Source organism: Myxine glutinosa, chromosome 1 (assembly GCF_964187855.1).
Source record: "Myxine glutinosa chromosome 1, kmMyxGlut1.1, whole genome shotgun sequence".
Taxonomy (NCBI): domain Eukaryota; kingdom Metazoa; phylum Chordata; class Myxini; order Myxiniformes; family Myxinidae; genus Myxine; species Myxine glutinosa.
Genome location: NC_136261.1, coordinates 433,000,834 through 433,021,557, shown reverse-complemented (window position 1 = coordinate 433,021,557; position 20,724 = coordinate 433,000,834). Strand labels below are relative to the sequence as shown.

The window sequence follows — 20,724 nt, the reverse complement described above, 5'->3', positions numbered from 1 at the left end:
AGTGTGGAAGTGGCTGAAAAGCTGGGACGCCAGAGAAATCGCTGCTGTTTGAACGTGCTGGGCACCCAGGGAGAAGCTGCCTTGCCTGTTCATGCCAGGAAAGGATCGCCTCCCGAGATCAATTGTGTTGCCAGGTTTGGCGGTCTCAATCTGTCAGTAGTTGCTTAACATCCCATGAGGCCGCGAAGCTATCCACAGTATGGCGGCTTTCCAGGTCCAGAGGTCGGAGAGAGTCTGAGAAGTCCCACTCGTGAAGCACGCCAAACCCCACGTCTGCAACAATATTTTCACTTTGCCTACACGGCAGTCAAACAAAATTGAAAATCATTCCAAACCGGAAAAGTACTGTTTATAATGACATCATAAAGGATACAAAGAACAGGCACAAATAACCAATGTAATGTGTTAGAGAGAGTGATGCAATAGATACTGTGCAACACAAGTAAATTCCAGAATATTTTTTTCATGAATTTTACAATCTTCATTTTATTTATATTGAATTAAATACTTGAACACTGTCGAACACAAATCGTCTTCTAGTTACTTCCGCTATGCTCCAATGTAGTGATACTTGGACATGTTAAATAGGGGGGTGAACAAGGGTGATGTATAAGACTGCTTCAATGCTGCTTAATATCCGGAATTTTTCTTCTTAACAATCTTTAATTTCATTATTATATTCAAATTCAAGTGGACATTCCATGACGTAACATGTTCTGTGAGCTTTCCAGAAGTCCTCAATCTCATTTCTCTGCAAAGGACTGACGCTGATTTGTACACAGGTGATGTCTATGCTGTAAATATGGAAGGCAGACAACACAACAACGATTCATCTGTAACAGAAGATTCAAAATGTTCTTCTGCAAAGGAAGGTTCAGATGATATTCACATGACAAACGGAAGTGCTTCGTGTTTTGCAACTGGTGAATGAAAATGTAAAACATTGACATATATATTTTATCATTAACATATACAATATATATAATTTTTGGAAAAGAGTTAAATATTTTGTTTTTGACCAAAAAAAACTAAATGTGTTCTTTGTTTCTGTAGAACAATCCAGAAGGAATATGGGACCAATAAGGTCCAGTCGCAGCTTGACAGTGAAGAAGAAGCCTTTTCTGAAGAAGCAATCACGAGAACAAGACTCACTTCATATAAAATGCAAGTGCATGTCTGGCCCTCGCAACACCAAGATTAACATTAAATTAAACAAACACAAAAAGGCTCTGGAAAAGCGAAAACGTTACAAGTGTAATGTGTGCAGAATGGATTTTGCTTCAACGAGTAACACCAAAATGCACATGAGGATCCACACTGGAAAACGCCCCCACAAGTGCTCTGCTTGTGATAAAGGTTTCTCTCATAACAGCCATTTGAAATCACATATGAGGATCCATACAGGAGAGCGTCCTTACAAATGCTCGATATGTGATAAAGGTTTCTCTCAAAACAGCAATTTGAAATTACATATGAGGATCCATACAGGAGAGCGACCTCACAAATGCTTGACGTGTGATAAAGGTTTCTCTCATAACAGCAATTTGAAATTACATATGAGGAGCCATACAGGAGAGCGACCACACAAATGCTTGACATGTGATAAAGGTTTCTCTCATAACAGCCATTTGAAATTACATATAATGATCCATACAGGAGAGCGTCCTTACAAATGCTCGATATGTGACAAATGTTTCTCTCAAAAACGCGATTTGAAACCACATATGAGGGTCCATACAGGAGAGCAACCTTACCAATGCTCGATATGTGATAAAGGTTTCTCTCGTCGCAGAAATTTGAAATTACATATGATGATCCATACAGGAGAGCAACCTCACAAATGCTCGATATGTGATAAAGGTTTCTCTTGTAGCAACAGTTTGAAATCACATTTGAGGATCCATACAGGAGAGCGACCTCACAAATGCTCGATATGTGATAAAGGTTTCTCTCATAGCAACAGTTTGAAATCACATATAAAGATCCATACAGGAGAGCAACCTCACAAATGCTCGATATGTGATAAAGGTTTCTCTCATAACAGAAATTTGAAATTACATATGAGGATCCATACAGGAGAGCGACCTTATAAATGCTTGATATGTGATAAAGGTTTCTCTCAAAACAGCAGTTTGAAATTACATATGAGGATCCATACAGGAGAGCGACCTTACAAATGCTCGATATGTGATAAAGGTTTCTCTCAAAAAGGCCATTTGAAATTACATTTGAGGATCCATACAGGAGAGCGACCCCACAAATGCTCGATGTGTGATCAAGGTTTCTCTCGTAGCAACAGTTTGAAATCGCATATGATGATCCATACAGGAGAGCAACCTCACAAATGCTCGATATGTGATAAAGGTTTCTCTCGAAAATGCAATTTGAAAGAACATATGAGGATCCATACAGGAGAGCAACCTCACAAATGCTTGATATGTGATAAAGGTTTCTCTCAAAAAGGCAGTTTGAGATCACATGTGAAGATCTATACAGGAGAGCTGAAATCTGAAATACCAGGATATGGAAAATGAGGTAAAGAGGATTTTTTTAAATGACAGCTTTAAAAAATATTAAATTTATTAATCTGGTTCTCCATATTCCCGTCAAAGAGAATTATTGAAAAATTGATGCCATAACCCCAAATGGAAACAGAACTTAATCTCTCAATCTGATCTTGGATCTCATTGTGCTTCTTTCAGGGTTTTTCTTTGGTTGCCAGTTTGTAATTCTTGTTTCTGTACTTGCCATCTATCCAGCCAAGTTCCATTTGAGGTTTTTGATTGTGACGAGTGTTTAGGAATTTTGTTTTCTGTCTGATTTGGTTGTTTTTCTTGTCCCTTTTTGGTTATGCCCAGATGGCATCTTTCCACAGCAGTTTGGACATCAATTGTTGCTCAATCGTTGCTGTAGTTCATGTTTGATTGACATGTGTGATGTGGGGAGAACACTCTTGTTGTAAAATTGTTAATCAGAAGAAGTCTCCTGCCTATGTTTTTCATGAAGCTTAAATTTGTGAAGGGTTTCGCAATAAAGAGAGGTCCCAAAAGCACAAATGCACTCTGTGTTATTGGGAATTCTAGGGAACATACCTGTCAATGAAGGGGGTTCGTAGATGTCTGACCTGAAGTGAGAAATTAACTTTGGAGTGTGTATTGGTAGAAACAAGAATTCAATGTAAATATTCAGTGAGCATATGTTGCAAAGGGTGGAGCTGGTAACCTTGGCAACCTCATTCCATTCCATCAGTGAAGATTTCCAATCCGTGCTTGTTGTACCTCCGAATTACTGCTTGAGGGGTGAAGGGGGTCTAAGGGGTGGATAGGGTTTAAAAGAATGAAGGTGAAGTCAAGAAATTACCTCGGGTTCGTTAATATATTAACTCGGGAGTGCACCACGGAAATAATGGGCCAGATGACGTCCTCATGACTGTTTAAAACCCCTATTCAGATGCATTGTTGTAAAACGTCTCATTGTGGAAGGTTTTGTTGTGATTAACCTTGGGAGCTCAAAGCAGTAAGGTCACAAACAAACTGAAAAACTCACCTTTTTGTGAGTGAGGTAGATGTTGGCGGTTTACCCGTTGGCATGTGGTGGCTTGTAGATGGTGGCACGTGGGTTTGTGGCGGGCATTGTATATGAGGATCTACCCTCGTTCATGATGATGTATTTTGTGTGTATATTTGAAGGTGAATGTTTTGTAAAGTTAGCTAAGTGGTCACCTTTTTTTCGACAAACAACTTATTTTTTACCCTTGAGAGTGATGTTGTTGGATGGGCACTAAAATTACTTTTAAATTGATGTATTGGTTGTGTTTGTACTATTTTGGGTTTTGAATGATCAGCGCAATTGAGAGGTCATGTGACTCCTTTAGCAATTATGTTAAAGGGTTAAATGAAGTTATTTTTCACATCTGAGTTACCAGTCCGGTGTATAGCGGATGAGAGATTGGAATTATATCGAGATGACATATATCTATCTGCACATCACAAGCTTAATTGAAACAATATCTGACATGTACATTGTTTTCAAGTGACTTTATTCCACACCATAATTGAAGTAAAACTGATGTTATCAACATCACAATATCTGCCATGTAAATTATCTTAAAATAACTTTATTTCATATACGTTACTGGTAGCTACAATAATTTGACATAAGCTCAAGCACTTTTAGCCGCGTCGCAGACGCTGCTCATAGAGTGCCCTCTGCTGTTGTTGTTGTTCTTCTTGTTCTTCTTCTTGTTCTTGCAGAGAAGACAAAACCTCAAAGCTCCACACATTCTGGGAACCATAGCTCCACCCATTCTGGGAGAGCCTTCATATAAACAAATATCCACCATTTTATTAACTCGCATAGCTTTCAGGCCTGTTTTGTAGGCCTGTGGTGTCTTCCTCTCTCACACAGTTTTTATTTCAAATCAAATTCGATATATCATTTCCTTTTTCACAGTCGCTAACATAGTTTTAGACTCGGTTGAAAAAAAACGGGAAGAAAATCCGATGAAAGTTGCCCTTTATGGAACGAAATGAATTCTCAAAGGCCTGTAACTTCAAGTCCATTGAGATTTTTTTTTTTTAAATCGCGGCATGGTCAGTCATACACCGCCTGAAATAAGAGACGTGAAAATGCCGAGATATATATTTTGTTTAAATCGCGGCATGGTCAGTCATACACCGCCCGAAATAACAGACGGGAAAATGCCGAGATATATATATTTTGTTTAAATCGCGGCATGGTCAGTCATACACCACCCGAAATAACAGACGGGAAAATGCCGAGATGTATTAAAAATTCGGCCATTTGATGACAATCGTCACGATGAAATATTTAATTTATATGTCGTCACAATAATGTGGAGAGAGGAGCATAGCTTCGTTCACGTGTCGCCACACACGGGAAATTGCCGAGATATATATTTTTTAAATCGCGGATTGGTCAGTCATACACCGCCTGAAATAACAGATGGGAAAATGCCGAGATATATTAAAAATTCGTCGCCACACACGGGAAATTGCTGAGATATATTTTCACTTTGCACAAAAATAACATCAAGTAATCGAATCAATAGGAATGTCCTGTGCCTATAACATCGACGTTATAAGCACAGCTGCATCTAGGCATTGTGTAACATCGACGCGGCTTTTGTTTTTATTAAAACTTTTTGTACTTGTTTTTTGTTGGTGTTGAGATTGTTTCTTTGTTGACTATGTTGGTACGTAGTTATTCAACCTTCTTGGGGCAAAATATGGAAATCTCTTGGCGATCTTACTCTAGAACATGCAACGTACACCTGACCATGTGAAAAGTAGGATAACTTCAGATGGAGGCCTGCAACTGTAAGGGTCTGTCCTTGTGCTTTATTTATATAGATTAAAAAACAAACTGTTATTGGAAATTGCAATCTCTTAAACAGAAATGGATCATCTGATGGGATCATTGGAATTCTTGGTATGAATACTTCTTCACCCTTACATTTCCCTGTTGTTATTGTAGCCTTTAAGACATGTGGCAGCATCTTCTTTATTACCAATCTTGTCCCATTGCATCATCTTGGTGCATCGAGATTTTTCAATGGAATGATTGGAATACCAACTTTCAAGAATAAAATATGGAGTGGCATTGCTGGTGGTAAGGAGGAGGATACAGTGGAGGAGGATACACAGAGGAGGACAAGGAAGAAGGTGAAGATCGATGAAATGCAGTTTGGATTTATGCCAGGAAGCGGTACGACAGACGTGCTCTTTATTGTGAGGCAGATGCAGGTGAAGTACATAGAGAAGAGGAAGAAGTTGTTTCTTGGGTTTGTTGATCTGGAGAAAGCATTCGATAGGGTTCCACGCAAAGTATTGACATGGGCAGTGAGGAAGTTAGGAGTGGAGGAATGGTTGATCAAAGTAGTGATGGCAATGTACAAAAGAGCGCGCAAGCTGTAAGGACGAAGGACGGGAACAGTGGTGAGTTTGAGGTGAAGGTGGGTGTGCATCAGGGGTCGGTATTAAGTCCACTACTATTTATAGCTGTGATGGAGGTGCTGGCTCAGAACGTAAAGGAGGGTTTACCATGGGAGTTGTTGTATGCCGATGATCTGGTGTTGATTGCGGAAAGTATGGATGGACTGAAGGGAAAGATGAACAAGTGGAAGGAATGTATGGAGACAAAAGTTCTGAAGGTGAATATTGGAAAGACGAAGGTGATGGCAAGTGGAAAAGCATGTGGTGTGGTGGAAAGAACTGGGAAGTGGCCATGTGCTGTATGCAGGAAGGGTGTCGGAGTGAATTCCATTCAATGTACAATGTGCGCTGAGTGGGTTCATCAAAAATGCAGTGGTCTGAGAGGGTCATTAACCAGTGTGGCAGCCATATTCAAATGTAAGGTGTGCACAGAGGGAGCTGCATATGGAGGAAATTTTGAGTTGGATTTTGGAGACGGCCTGAAGTTGGAAGGTGTGAAAACATTTAGCTACCTCGGAGACATGCTGAATGGAGAAGGTGGATCAGACTCAGCAACGGTTGCAAGAGTGAGATGTGAATGGAAGAATTTTCGGGAACTGAGTGGCGTGCTGATGAGGAGGGGAGTGTTGTTGAAGCTGAAGGGAAAGGTGTATACTGCATGTGTGAGAAGTGTTATGATTTATGGGAGCGAGACATGGGTAATGAATGTAGAGCACAACGCAGGCTGGAAAGGGTGGAAATGCGAATGGTTCAGTGGATGTGTGTAGTATCGTTGAGAGAGAGGAAGACAAATGATGAATTGCGAAAGATGATGGGAATAGAGCCTGTGATTGATGCTGTGAAGAGGAACAGGTTGAGATGATTTGGTCATGTGTTGAGGAAGGATGAAAGTGACTGGTTGAGAAGAGTGATGGAAGTGAATGTAGAAGGAAGTAGAGGACGGGGAAGACCGAGAAAGACTTGGCTAAAGATGGTGGAAGAGGAAATGTGGGCAAGGGGGTTAAGAAGGAGAGATGCAGAAAATAGGGCAAAATGGAGAAGATTGTCGTGGGGACCGCAAGGCTAACCCCCGCTCTAGCAGGGAAAATGGCCTTAAAATGCATGTTGTTGTTGTTGTTGTTGTATTCCTGGTGGTGTCAAAGACTTTATAAACTCCACAGGATATTGTGTGGCATCATCATCATTTGGTACAGTATCAAGTGATTTATGTGACACTTCTTTTCATGGAATTAATTTTATCAATTGTCAATTGATCTTTTCTACATCAGAATTCTTGGGACCTAAGATTACCCTTACACAAAGCCAATCAATATCTTGTAATATTGCTTAATAGTTGGGAAGACATTACTGTTAGGTTCTGCCTCATCTTTTTCAATAATTCCACATCCATTTGGGATTGTAATTTGGTTGGAATTAGCGAATGGAATGTTGCCATCTCCAATATCAAGGAGTAATTTGGCAAAATTGCCAAGTCCCTCATCCTCTTAAAGATGAACTCTCATATTCACTGTCAATGTAAATGACACAACTTTACCACAAGAAGGAGATGCCTTCAGACTTCCTTGCTTTTCATCTGCTTCAGTTCCCCTTGGTATAATGGGGCGAATTTGTCAGATATCCCCCGAAAGAATCGGTGGAGTTCCTCCCACAACATGACTACTTTCCTTTAAGTATTGGAGTGTATTATCTAATGCCTCAAGACTTTATTTTGTGTGACATAGTGCACTCGTCCCAGATGATAACATTGGATTTCTCAAGACATTTCCCTTTGCAGAACCTTTGTCAATATTGCACGTTGGTGTCTCCTCATTTTGAGTGTTGAGTGATAGTTTGAATGTGGAATGAGCTGTCCTACCACCAGGCAAGAGAGTAGATGCAATTCCTGAAGATGCAACTGCCAGTGCAATATGCGTCTATGATCTTACCTTTTTTTCGGATTAACGTTAAAATGAAAGTTTTACCTGTACCACCAGGTGCATCTATGAAAAACAGTCGGCCTTCATTACCATCAATAACCTCCATGATTTTCCTATTCATGGCTGCTTGTCTATGCAAATGCTTTCTTTCATTCTCCTGAACAAACTGTGCAAGTTCTTCTTTGTCATAATGGAGCTCGTTTAACAGTTCTCTCGTTAATTCACATGTTGTTCTAATAGGTCTTTGAAGTCCATAATGATTCAGATCATGTCCTCTGAAATCCATAACTTTGTCTTCAATCATGAGAGCTTCATTGAAAATTTCATTGCGATAAGTCATTTCTAAATCATGAGATTCTCTTTGAATTCTGTGTAAGATATCCTCAGACAGGCTCTCTTTATGATAATTCCGTAGTTGTTGGGGGTTCAGTTCGGGCACACTGTGTTATGAGAATGGCAAATAAATGTCGCAGTCGTCCAGGAGAGTGACTAATCGCAGCTTCTTCTGGAGTTTGTTTCCGGTGTGGGTCATCTTCCAGTAAGCCATGTAATAAACAGGCCTCCTTGAAGGTTCCACAAATCCTATCCTCGTGTGTCTTCAAATCCTCAAAGACTTTGGACCATGAAGAGTATGAAGTAGCAACCTCACAAAGAAGACTTCACCCATATTTGGATGTGTTGTGTGCACCCTTCCAAGGGCATCTTTAGACTTTACCCCTGGATAACCTTCTACAGGATTGACTTGAACTCTCCTTTTCCACTTTCTGCCACCAGCAGCCCAGGTGAAATATTTTGGAACCTCATTGTAAATGAGTGTCTGAGCAAAATTATCTTCTCTCCAAAGCAGGAAATAAGCTGTAAGAGTTATAATGTGGGCCTCTTGGGCTTTTTGTTCTGCAGTGCTTGAGTTATAATAAATCCTCTGACCATTTTCTAGATGAACTTGAAGTTTCTGAACGGTTGGATGATGCTCATGAATGGGAAAGCCAAAGATTCTCCAGAGTGCTTCATTGGTGCTTACATATCGAGCATTCTGGTATGCATCGGTCTCAGCATAGTGGACTTGTCCATCTCTGCCTAATGAAAATACAGCCATATCCTGACCTTTATTTACATATTTACAGTCGTACTTTATCGATTTAACAGAATTGTAAAATTCTCCATTGATGTGGGCATTGCACATTCTGGAGAGATATGGATTGTTTGTTATGATCCACCAATTGTCTACAACATGTTTAGCCATTAGCACCTCAATGCCACCAACAGCAACTTGCTCCTCCAGTACAAAGGATATTCATCTCTATCCGATTGGGTTTCCAAGCGAAAATCTTTGAGGTAGTACTTGGTGCATTTTCCAGCTCTCATGCAAGGTGACTTTCTATTAAAATGTCCACATGTTCCATGAACCATTTTGGTCAATATAATTTTATGGAGTAATGGATCTTCATCTTTCCTGGGGAAAACGGCACAAATTACAGCATCAATTTCATTGTGCATTATCTTCTCCTGTAGCCAAATCAATATATGGGCACGTGGCAATCCTCTCTTTTGCCATTCAAATGTCATGTGGCATTTTACTTTTCCAAATACGTGTTTTTTCTTGAGCAAATCTATAAAAAGCAATGATTTTTGGTCTAAACTCTTGCTATTACATCATGACGCTCATTTGGCTTTGCATTTACCATGAGTGCTCTTTTAATCTCTGACCACTGAGAATTGCAAGTGTATGTCATGAATAAATCAGGTTTCCATAATTCCTCACCTAACATATTGCAGCTTGTATTTTTTCATTCAAGTACTTTGGTCCACCAATAAAGTTAGAGGGAAGAATTACTAATTTTCCCATTGTTGTTGGATCTTTGTCATTTCTAAATGCGTCACTTAGATTTTGGTAATCAGTTGCTCGTACCTGAGCTTGATGGGTCCAAAAAAATTAGAATCTTTCCGATTTAATTTTAACCCAAATATCAACTGCAAATTGATAGAAAAGAGACGTGGATTGTAGTATTGTGTTGAATTCATGTTCTCTTCCCATTAATCTCTCTGAATAAAAATTCATAGCCAAAACCTTCTATGAAGTTTGAGTTCCAGTTTGTGGATTTACCTGGAAATACTGAAAGTGGTAGCCATCCTCCCCATTCCAAAACAGCAAAGGATATTGAAGTGGGTCAAAGGCTCTATGTGTTTCGTTGATTCTTTTCAGTTGGCTGTCTCTTTGCTCGATGACAATATCTCTTGTGCGATGCTCCTGACCAACCAGTAATATCGCTACTCATCTGTAAGAGGAGAATTGCTTCTCCTTTCATGTTCTCCAGCTGGGGTTTTATCAGCATGGATTATTATTTTAGTGATCTGAAGTCATCTTTTCCATTGCAGACTTTATACTGGATACATAAGGATAATATTGGTGAAGCATATCCTGAAGAGCATGAACAATGTTTGAATCAAGATTAGGAATTTGTAAATTTGTTGTTTGTTTGGCCTCTTCTTCTTCATTACCCATGAAATAAATTTGCAGAAATTTAATAGGTTCATCTCGTAATGGTAAAAGCGAACCAATTTTATGATGAATCTGGCCTTGAATTCTAAAAGTGGGCATGCAGTCACGTGAAAAAGTAAATACACCCCATGTAAAGTTTTGACTTTTTCAACATATTTCAACATACAGCTATTTGATCTTCATTTCAACAATATTGAAAGATAAAGGTGATAGAATATAACAAATATCATGAAACATTTACATTTTGTAATCCATTGTATGATGTAAATAAACATGAATGCAAATTTCGCATGTTGAAAAAGTAAGTACACCCTTGGCTCTAATAGGTGGTATTGGCCCCTTTGGCAGAAACAACCTCAAGTAGGCGTTTCTTATAACTGTCGACCTGTCTCTGACATCGACTGGGAGAAATTTGTCCCCACTCCTCCATGCAGAATTCTTTCAGCTGTGCGATGTTTGAGGGGTTTCTTGCATGCACAGCTCGCTTCAAATCCCCCCACAACATCTCGATGGGATTGAGATCCGGGCTTTGACTTGGCCATTCCAGAACCCTCCATTTCTTTCTTTTCAGCCATTCCTTGGTGGATTTACTGGTATGTTTAGGGTCCTTGTCATGTTGCAAGGTCCACCTTCGGTTGAGCTTCAACTTTCCGACAGATGGCCTCACATTATCCTCAAGCACCCTCTGGTACAATGAAGAATTCATAGTGGATTCTATGATTGTGAGCTGCCCAGGCCCTGATGCAGCAAAGCAGCCCCAAACCATAATATTTCCACAACCATGTTTTACAGTTGGTATCAGGTTCTTGTGGTCAAATGCTGTCTTTGGTTTTTGCCAAACATGTCTTCTGGTACTGTGGCCAAATAGCTCCAGCTTTGACTCTTCTGTCGAGAGCACATTGTTCCAGAAGTGCTGGTCTTTTCCTCGGTGTTCATTGGCAAACTTTAGTCTTGCCCTGATGTTCTTTCTGGACAGCAAAGGTTTCCTCCTGGCACACCTCCCATGTAGATCAAATTTGTGCAGCCTCTTTCTAATGGTAGACGCGTGCACTTTGGCATCAACAGTGGCAAGAGCTACCTGTAGGTCCCGTGATGACATTCTGGGGGTTCTTAGAGACTTCTTTCAGCATCTTGCGGTCTGCTCTCAGGCTGAACTTGCTGGGGCGGCCTGGCCTGAACAAGTTGGCAGTTGTTTGGAATCTTCTCCACTTGTAGATGATCTTCCAGACAGTCAAATGATTGATTTCAAATTGTTTGGAGATCTTTTTAAATCCCTTCCCAGACTCGTAGGCATCTATAGCCTTCTTTCTGAAGGCCTCAGAGAGCTCTTTTGATCAAGGCATGGTGACACCGCACTCTTCAACAACAAAGAGCAAACCAAACTAAATGTCTGAGGTTTAAATAAGTCAGGTTCCTCCAAGATACTCTCTAACGATGTTCTAATCATTTGCACCTGAACTGGTGCACCTGATTCTAATTTTAGGTATTTGAAGTAGTGATAAATGTAGGGGTGTACTTACTTTTTCCACATGAAAAATTTTCATTTATGTTTATTTAAATTATACAATGGACTACAAAATGTAAATGTTTCATGATATTTGTTTTGTTATATCACCTTTATCTATCAATATTGTTGAAATGAAGATCAAATAGCTGTATGTTGAAATATGTTGAAAAAGTCAAAACTTTACATGGGGTGGACTTACTTTTTCACGTGATTGTATAACCATCCTCTCTGATTTGATTTGTTTCAAAAGATGTCATATGAAAACAGCTGTTGTACTTTCTCATGTTTTTGAAGAATATTTTAGAATCTGGAGTTTTTCCCATTAGAAGAGCATTTAGTGGTTCCAGCGGCTCCCTCAAAAGTGGTAATTTAACTTTACCATTTGAGCAACATATGGAAGGTGGCTCTCTTTTCCATTTTTGTCCCCGGTCGCACCGCGGAGCGAAAGGGGGACTATGGTTTTCCCATCCGTCCGTCCATGTGTGCATGCGTACGTGCATGTGTGCATGTGTAAACGAAGGACCGCATTCGAATTTGGTGTGTGGGTGCAACCCACGTCAAAATCCAAGATGGCCGCCACCATGTATGTCTGATGCCATGTATGTCTGAACCTTGTGAGCAGAATATCTTGAAAAATAAGCGAAGTACCAACTTCTAATCTGGTGTGTGGGTGTATCTCGGCATAAGGAAGACCGCTATTGAAAATTGTGTCGCCACATCAAAATCCAAGATGGCCACCGCCATGTATGTCTGAACCTTGAGTGGAATGTCTTGAAAAATAAGCGAACTACCAACTTCTCTTCTGGTGTGTCGGTGTATCTAGGCATAATGAAGAACGCCATTGAAAATTGGGTCACCACGTCAAAATCTAAGATGGCCACCACCATATATATGTCTGAACATTGTGAGCGGAATATCTTGAAAAATAAGCGAAGTACCAACTTCTAATCTGGTGTGTAGGTGTATCTAGGCATAAGGAAGAACCCTATTGAAAATTGGATCGTCATGTCAAAATCCAAGATGGCCGCCACCATATATATATCTGAAACTTGTGAGCGAAATATCTTGAAAAATAAACGAACTACTAACTTATAATCTAGTGTGTGGGTGTATCTACGCATAAAGAAGAACGCTATTGAAAATTGGGTCGCCACGTCAAAATCCAAGATGGCCGCCTCCATGTATGTCTGAACCTTGTGAGCGAAATATATCATATCATATAGCATGTTTTCTGTGTCTTCCACCTTGTCAACTCACATCACTTCCCCGACGGGGGACCTAGGCGTAACACTTGTTTAACTTAACTGGACTACCGTCCAATTGAGTTCGTCACATACTGAACCCTCCGGCGTCCCTCGTCTGTCGTCGTCGTCTGTCGTCTGTTAACTTTTTGACGTTAACACTCCAGCGTCCACAAATATCAACCGATTCTGATCAAACTTGACATGCAGCATCCTTACCACAAGGACCAGATTGGTATTACACTCCAGCGTCCACAAATATGAACAGATTTTGATCAAACTTGGCAGTTGTTTGTTTAATGTTTAACACTTACCACACAGGGTAGGTTGCTATCGCATGTCAACCCAATCTGTCACAAAATGGCTGCCATATGCCGGCATATTTTTTTCAGCTCTGAAAAAAAGCACAAGAATTTAGGATGCTGAAACTGAGAAAGAAGCGAACACAACATTTAAGGAAGTGAAATATATATAGAAACTAGCTTGGCTCGGCTCGCACGTCGTTACTGAGGAACGGGCTTATTTTAGCTGAGGCTAATGACTGTACCTGAGTTGCTGTGTTGTCATGATTTACACCAATCATAATACAAACAATTACTTTGTACAAATGTATTTGTTGTGTTTGTGATATTACATTTTTATAGCCAATTTAGGTTGAAGATTTATGTTTAATGTTTTTTTTTCAAGAAAGAACCCCTCAGCACACAAATAGGGGTGGGGTAGGTGCAGACTGGAAGTTTGGGACGATTACACCTCACCACCACGTAATTCAAAACACCTCACCACCAAGTAATTCAAAACACCTCACCACTAAGTAATTTAAAACACCCCACAGCCATAAAACACGTTATGAAAACACCTCTCCACCAGAAAATTAAAAACACCTCACCACCACGAAATTGAAAACACCTCACAGCCATCAAACACGTAATAAAAACACCTCACAGCCATAAAACACATAATAGAAACACCTCACAGCCATCAAACACATAATAAAAATACCTCACCACCACGAAATTAAAAACACCTCACAGCCATAAAACACGTAATAAAAACACCTCACAGCCATAAAACACGTAATAAAAACACCTCACCACCACGAAATTAAAAACACCTCACAGCCATAAAACACGTAATAAAAACACCACCACCACGAAATTCAAAACACCTCACAGCCATAAAACACGAATAAAAACACCTCACAGCCATAAAACACGTAATAAAATCACTTCACAGCCATAAAACACGTAATAAAAACACCTCACCACCACAAAATTAAAAACACCTCACAGCCACGAAATTAAAAACACCTCACAGCCATAAAACACATAATAAAAACACCTCACAGCCACGAAATTAAAAACACCTCACCACCACGTCATTTAAAAACACCTCACCACCACGTAATTCAAAACACCATCACCAACTAATTAAAAACGCCTCACCACCACGTAATTAAAAACACCTCACCACCACATAATTAGAAATACCTCACCACTACGTAATTCAAAACACCTCACTACCATGTGATTTAAAATAACCTCACCACCATGTGATTTAAAAACACCTCACCACCACGTCATTTAAAAACACCAACACCACATAATTCAAAATACCTCACCAACACGTGATTCAAAACCACCACGTGATTCAAAACCACCACGTGATTCAAAACCACCACATGATTCAAAACCACCACAACGTTATTAAAAACACTTCACAACCACAAAAACAAAAGTTTGAGGGAGTCGTTAGGTGACAACACAGACACTGCCTAGATGTGTAGATATCTATCTATAATTCCAGTAATCTCTGTGTGTCTGTGTGTCTGTGTGTCTGTGTGTCTGTCTGTGACCGCTGTTTCTCGACAACTACCGGTCCGATATACTTTAAACTTGCCAGGTATATTGCTGGGGACCCGAGGATGTGCCTTTTCAAGGTTTGAAATTAATCAGACAAGTAGTTACCGAGCTATGTCCAAAAAACGATTCAACCAATCAGAGAGCAGCGACTTATCACGTGTGCCGAACGTGGCGAACAGACTCTGCCTCGGACGGCACATTTGAGAGCGTATTCATTTATTTCACGTTGGCAAACTATGTTGCCGCTATGTTGGCGTTAAACTATGTTTTAAAACTAATTAAAACTAATTTGCGATTCTTTCGCTTTCCTGCGCGTTTGTGCACGCTATGGCGATTTCTTTACCAAACTCCGCAAGCCGTTCGCTTTGGACCAAACCATTTCATGTAAATAGAGGGGGGGGATTGTCGCCGTACTCGCAAGCCGTTCGCTTTGGACCAAACCATTTCATGTAAATAGAGGGGGGGGATTGTCACCGTACTCGCAAGCCGTTCGCTTTGGACCAAACCATTTCATGTAAATAGAGGGGGGGGATTGTCACCGCACTCGCAAGCCGTTCGCTTTGGACCAAACCATTTCATGTAAATAGAGGGGGGGGATATAATTTTAGATATAGATATAGTACGGGCATGCCCTAGTATAGATAAATGACTGTACCCGAGTTGCCGTTTTGTCATGGTTTAAACCAATCATAATTCAAACAATTATTTTGCACAAATGTATTTGTAATATACGTGATATCACATTTGATAAACAATTGAAGTTGAAAAAAAAAATCCCCAAAAATTCCCCCCCCAAAAAAGAAAATTGGAAATTTTTTCAAAAAAAAATACCCTTAGGACATACCGACGGGAGAGATATGTGCATACCAGAAGTTTGGTACGATTTCACGAAAGTTTGAGAAAGTAGTTCAGTGACAAGACAACACAACATAAGACAACACATGACAGGACAGGTGCTGCACAGATATATATATAGATTGACAAAAATCTTTTTAACTCAACTAGTTCAGTTGAGTTCTGCTTCCCTGGAAGCTCTAGTTTGCATTGCAATACTCACATATTTCTGATCTTCTCTCAATATAATAATCGGGGTTTGATTCATAGTCAATGTTGGGATCATAGTTGAAAGCATTTAGGAATAATGTTAGTCTCCTACTTGCTACAGCTGTTCTCCGAACAATTCGTTGTTCTTGTTCAAATTGTCGCCATCTTATTCTCCCCTCCTCGTCTTCTCTTGCCCTTATTGCAGATTGTCACTGTTATTGCTGTGTTAGCCTTTTTGTTGTAGCCTCTTAATGTTCTCTTGCCCTTATTGCAGCTTGTCTCTGTTGTTGCTGTGTTAGCCTTTTTGTTGTAGCCTCTTAATCTTCTATTGCCTTTATTGCAGCTTGTCGCTGTTATTGCTGTGTTCGCCTTTTTGTTGTAACCTCTTAATCTTCTCTTGCTCTTGTTGCAGCTTGTCGCTGTTATTGCTGTGTTCGCCTTTTTGTTGTAACCTCTTCATCTTCTCTTGCTGTTATTGCAGCTTGTCGCTGTTGTTGCTGTGTTAGCTTTCTTGTTGTAGCCTCTTAATCTTCTCTTGCTCTGGTTGCAGCTTGTCGCTATTGATGCTGTGTTAGCATTTTTGTTGTCGCCTCTTCAGCTTCTCTTGCCCTTGTTGCAGCTTGTTGCTGTTGTTGCTGTTTTAGCCTTTTTGTTGTAGCGTCTTCATCTTCTCTTGCCCTTATTGCAGCTTGTCAATGTTGTTGCTGTGTTAGCCTTTTTGTTGTAGACTCTTAATATTATCTTGCCCTTATTGCAGCTTGTTGCTGTGTTAGCCTTTTTGTTGTAGCCTCTTCATCTTCTCTTGCCCTTATTGCAGCTTGTCACTGTTGTTGCTGTGTTAGCCTTTTTGTTGTAGCCTCTTTTTTTTTTCTTTTTTTTTCTTTTTTTTGTATACAAGATCGAGGCTCGTGAAAGAGCTAACATTAATCACACAAAAAGACAAACCGACACACAAAACACAAAAAACAAGGGGAGCGGTAGACAAGATGGGGAGAGAGGGGGAAGGACACAAAAGAGAGGGGGAAGGACACAAACACATTTGAGAGCAGGGACATCGGGAGGACTTGGGGGGAGGTGGGAGAGGATTAAAACATATGAACACTGCAAGGACTCTGGGGTGAATTACCGGGGGTAGAAAAGATCAAGGTTTTCGATGGGGGAAGATAAGAGATGGTGGTGAACAGCTGTTTTAAAGACCTGGAGGGAGGAGTGGGATTGAAGGGAGTGGGGGAGTTTGTTCCAGAGGCGGGAGAAAAGGGGAATGAAAGAGTGAAGGTGAGCAGAGAGCCTAGACTTTGGCAGTTTAACCAGAAGAGGGTTGCAGGCAGATCTTGTGCGACCTGAAGGAATATTGGGGGGACAGAGCACAGAGAGAGCTGGGGGAGCAAGGCCGGAGAGGAGTCGGTAGAAGACAGAAAGACCACCAACCTGCCTGCGGTGAGTGAGTGAAAGGCCCTCGGCGTTGACTACATCGCAGGAGATTCCAATGATTCTGAAAGCTTTGGCCTCAACAGCGTGAAGCCGAGCAAGGTGTGAGGCAGGAGCACCAGCCCAGAGGGGGGAACAGTATTCCATTGAGCTGCAGATGAAAGCCTTGTATGTGGTGAGGAGCTCAGGTGTGCCAAGGAAGGACTTCGCACGACGGAGGATGCCCAGTCGGCGACTGGCTTTGGAGGCCAGCTTGGAAATGTGGTTTTCCCAAGAAAGATCATGGCAGATAGTGAGACCCAAAAGCTTGAGCGACAGAACTTCTTGGAGAGGATTGTTGAGAAAGTAGATGGGAGGGTTGTCCAGTCGGTCCTTTCGGAGAGACATTGTAAGAGTGTGAGATTTGTCAGGATTGAAAGACATGTTCCACTTGTTTGACCAGTCTGTGATTTTGTCCAGGTCTGCAGAGAGTGAGGAGGCTGCAGACTGCCGATCTGAGGGATGAGGAATGGAGCGACAGAGAGTAGAGTCGTCAGCAAAGAGATAGAGAGGATTTTCAAGAGAGTCAGAGAGATCATTGATGAAGACCAGAAAAAGCACAGGGCCCAGAACACTACCTTGGGGAACTCCAGCCTGAACAGGAAGAGGAGATGAGAGAAACCCATTCAGGGCCACACGTTGACTACGACCAGAGAGGAAGTCCGCCAGCCATGCGTGGAGATTTCCATGGATACCAAAGGAGGAGAGTTTGGAGAGCAGAGCAGGGTGCCAGACCGTATCGAAGGCACGTGAAATGTCAAGGGAGACAGCTCTAATTTCCTGTTTGGTGTTGAGGACCTCCATCCATTGTTGAGAAAGCAGAAGCAGCATGTCCAGAGTAGAGTGACCAGGTCTGAAACCAAATTGATGATCAGAGATCAAGCCATTGGAGAAGAGGAAAGATTTAATATCTGAAGCAATGATGGATTCCATGACTTTGCTGATAATTGGGAGAAGGCTGATTGGTCTGTAGTTGCTGGGATCTGTTTTTGCACCTTTTTTGTGCAAAGCGGTGATGTTGGCTGATTTCCAAGCAGATGGCAGATGACCTTGAGCAAAAGAGAGGGTGAAGAGAACAGAAAGAGGGAGTGAAAGTGCAGAAGAACATGATTTTAGGACCCGTGGGCTGATGCCGTCAGGACCAGTTGCAGAATCAGAGTCGAGGGTTGCCAGAAACTTTTCCACCTTGTCAGGAGGAAAGGACACAGAGTCCAGGAGCAGCTGGGTACGACTGGGTACGGTGGGTACAGAGAGGGATGGGTTTGGGGCACAAGATTTAGAGGCAAACACAGAGTTGAGGCATTCAGCTTTTTCACATGCGGAGTCAGCCGTTAAGCCGTTTGAGGTGAGGGAGGGGATGGAGGGGGAACAAACACCAGAAACAGATTTGACCAGACGCCACCAGGATTTGGAAGAGGGAGACAGATAAGAGAGTTCGGTCTTGAGAATGGTGAGATATTGTTTCCTGGCTCTCCTGAGGGTGGACACACACTTGTTTCGGGCTTTGTGAAAGGAAATGAGATTTCCTTCCGTTGGATTTGCTTTCCAGGAGACGAAAGCAAGTTGTTTCAGTGCAACAGCCTCACCACAAGATTCTGTGTACCATGGACGGGAGGAAGGGTATGACAACTGAAGACGAGATGGTATAAATCTGTGCATGAGAGAGAGCAATTTACTTTGAAAGAATTCCCAGGATGAGTTGATGTCAGAGGCGGTAGAGATGGGAGACCAGTCCAGATGATTGATGGCTGCTTGAAGACCGTGCCAGTTGGCCTGAGTGAAATGCCAGACTCGTCGACGCTGAGGAGGCTCTCTGAGAATGGTCAGAGAGATGTCCACTTTGACAAGCACATGATCAGATGAGCCGATTGCAGCAGAAGAAGAGCAGCAGACATTTTCAGGGAAGTTTGTCATAACCAAATCCAGAAGAGAAGATGCTCCGTTGACTGAGATCCGGGTCGGGAAATTGACAGATTGTGTCAGTCCCAGTGAGTCGCAGAAGTCCTTTGCTGAAGAGCCATGGCTGGTGAGAGAGGTACCCACACCCAGCCAACTGGCATGGTGACAATTGAAATCACCACATATGAGGAAGAGAGAGTTGGGATGGGTAGATAGAAGTTGGTCCATATTATCAGACAGTGAGATGTAGATGGAGTGCCCACATTGTGCGGACAAACCAAGTCAAGGGCCACGTGGTCAGGAGAACCTCGTGCCTATCGGCCGGCCTCAAAGACCGAAATTGTGACGGTGTCACCTGGTTGGTCACCTCTTAATATTATCTTGCCCTTATTGCAGCTTGTCACTGTTGATGCAGTGCTAGCCTTTTTGTTGTGGCCTCTTCATCTTCTCTTGCCCTTATTGCAGCTGGTTGCTGTTGTTGCTGTGTTTGCCTTTTTGTTGTAGCCTCTTCATCTTCTGTTGCTGTTATTGCAGCTTGTCGCTGTTGTTGCTGTGTTAGCTTTCTTGCTGTAGCCTCTTCATCTTCTCTTGCTGTTATTGCAGCTTGTCGCTGTTGTTGCTGTGTTAGCCTTTTTGTTGTAGCCTCTTTATCTTCTCTTGCTCTTGTTGCAGCTTGTCGCTGTTATTGCTGTGTTAGCCTTCTTGTTGTAGCCTCTTCATCTTCTCTTGCTGTAATTGCAGTTTGTTGCTGTTATTGCAGCTTGATGCTGTTATTGCAGCTTGTCGCTGTTGTTGCTGTGTTAGCTTTCTTGCTGTGGCCTCTTCATCTTCTCTTGCTGTTATTGCAGCTTGTCGCTGTTATTGCTGTGTTGGCCTTTTTGCTGTCGCCTCTTAATCTTCTCTTGCTCTTGTTGCAGCTTGTCGCTGTTGATGCTGTGTTAGCCTTTGTGTTGGAGCCTCTTCATCTTCTCTTGCTGTAATTGCAGCTTGTCTTTCTAGCTGTTCTCTTAATAGTCAGGTTCACTATGTTAACAAATATAATTTCGTTCAAAATTTGGGGAGATTAGCAAACCTATACATTTTTGGAATCATCAGAGCATGGAGAATCCGAAAATCAATGTTGCCATTTGCACAGACACAGATTTTGAATTTTCAAAATGGCTGCCTTAAAATACATATTTTGCACTATCTCGGCTTCTCGTCAACCTAGAAACTTAATTGAATATGCTAATCCTATGTTTTCTGGGTCAAGGAATCCAATGAAGGCCTCAAAATAGTGCTCAGGATTATAGAAAAGCAACAAACAAAGGTAATTGAAAACCATTGTCTTTATA

At 41.4% G+C, this 20,724-nt stretch overlaps 1 protein-coding gene across 1 annotated transcript; it reads left to right on the top strand.

Annotated features, from left to right (window-relative positions):
• Positions 1 to 445: 445 nt before the first annotated feature.
• On the top strand, positions 446 to 20,370 carry LOC144889912 (uncharacterized). Its single transcript, XM_078771130.1, has 5 exons — positions 446 to 923; positions 1,054 to 1,730; positions 8,808 to 8,906; positions 9,110 to 9,240; positions 20,151 to 20,370. Exons 1-5 carry the CDS (start codon positions 803 to 805, stop codon positions 20,368 to 20,370), a joined length of 1,248 nt encoding a protein of 415 aa, XP_078627256.1. The 5' UTR covers positions 446 to 802.
• The last annotated feature ends 354 nt before the right edge of the window (positions 20,371 to 20,724 follow it).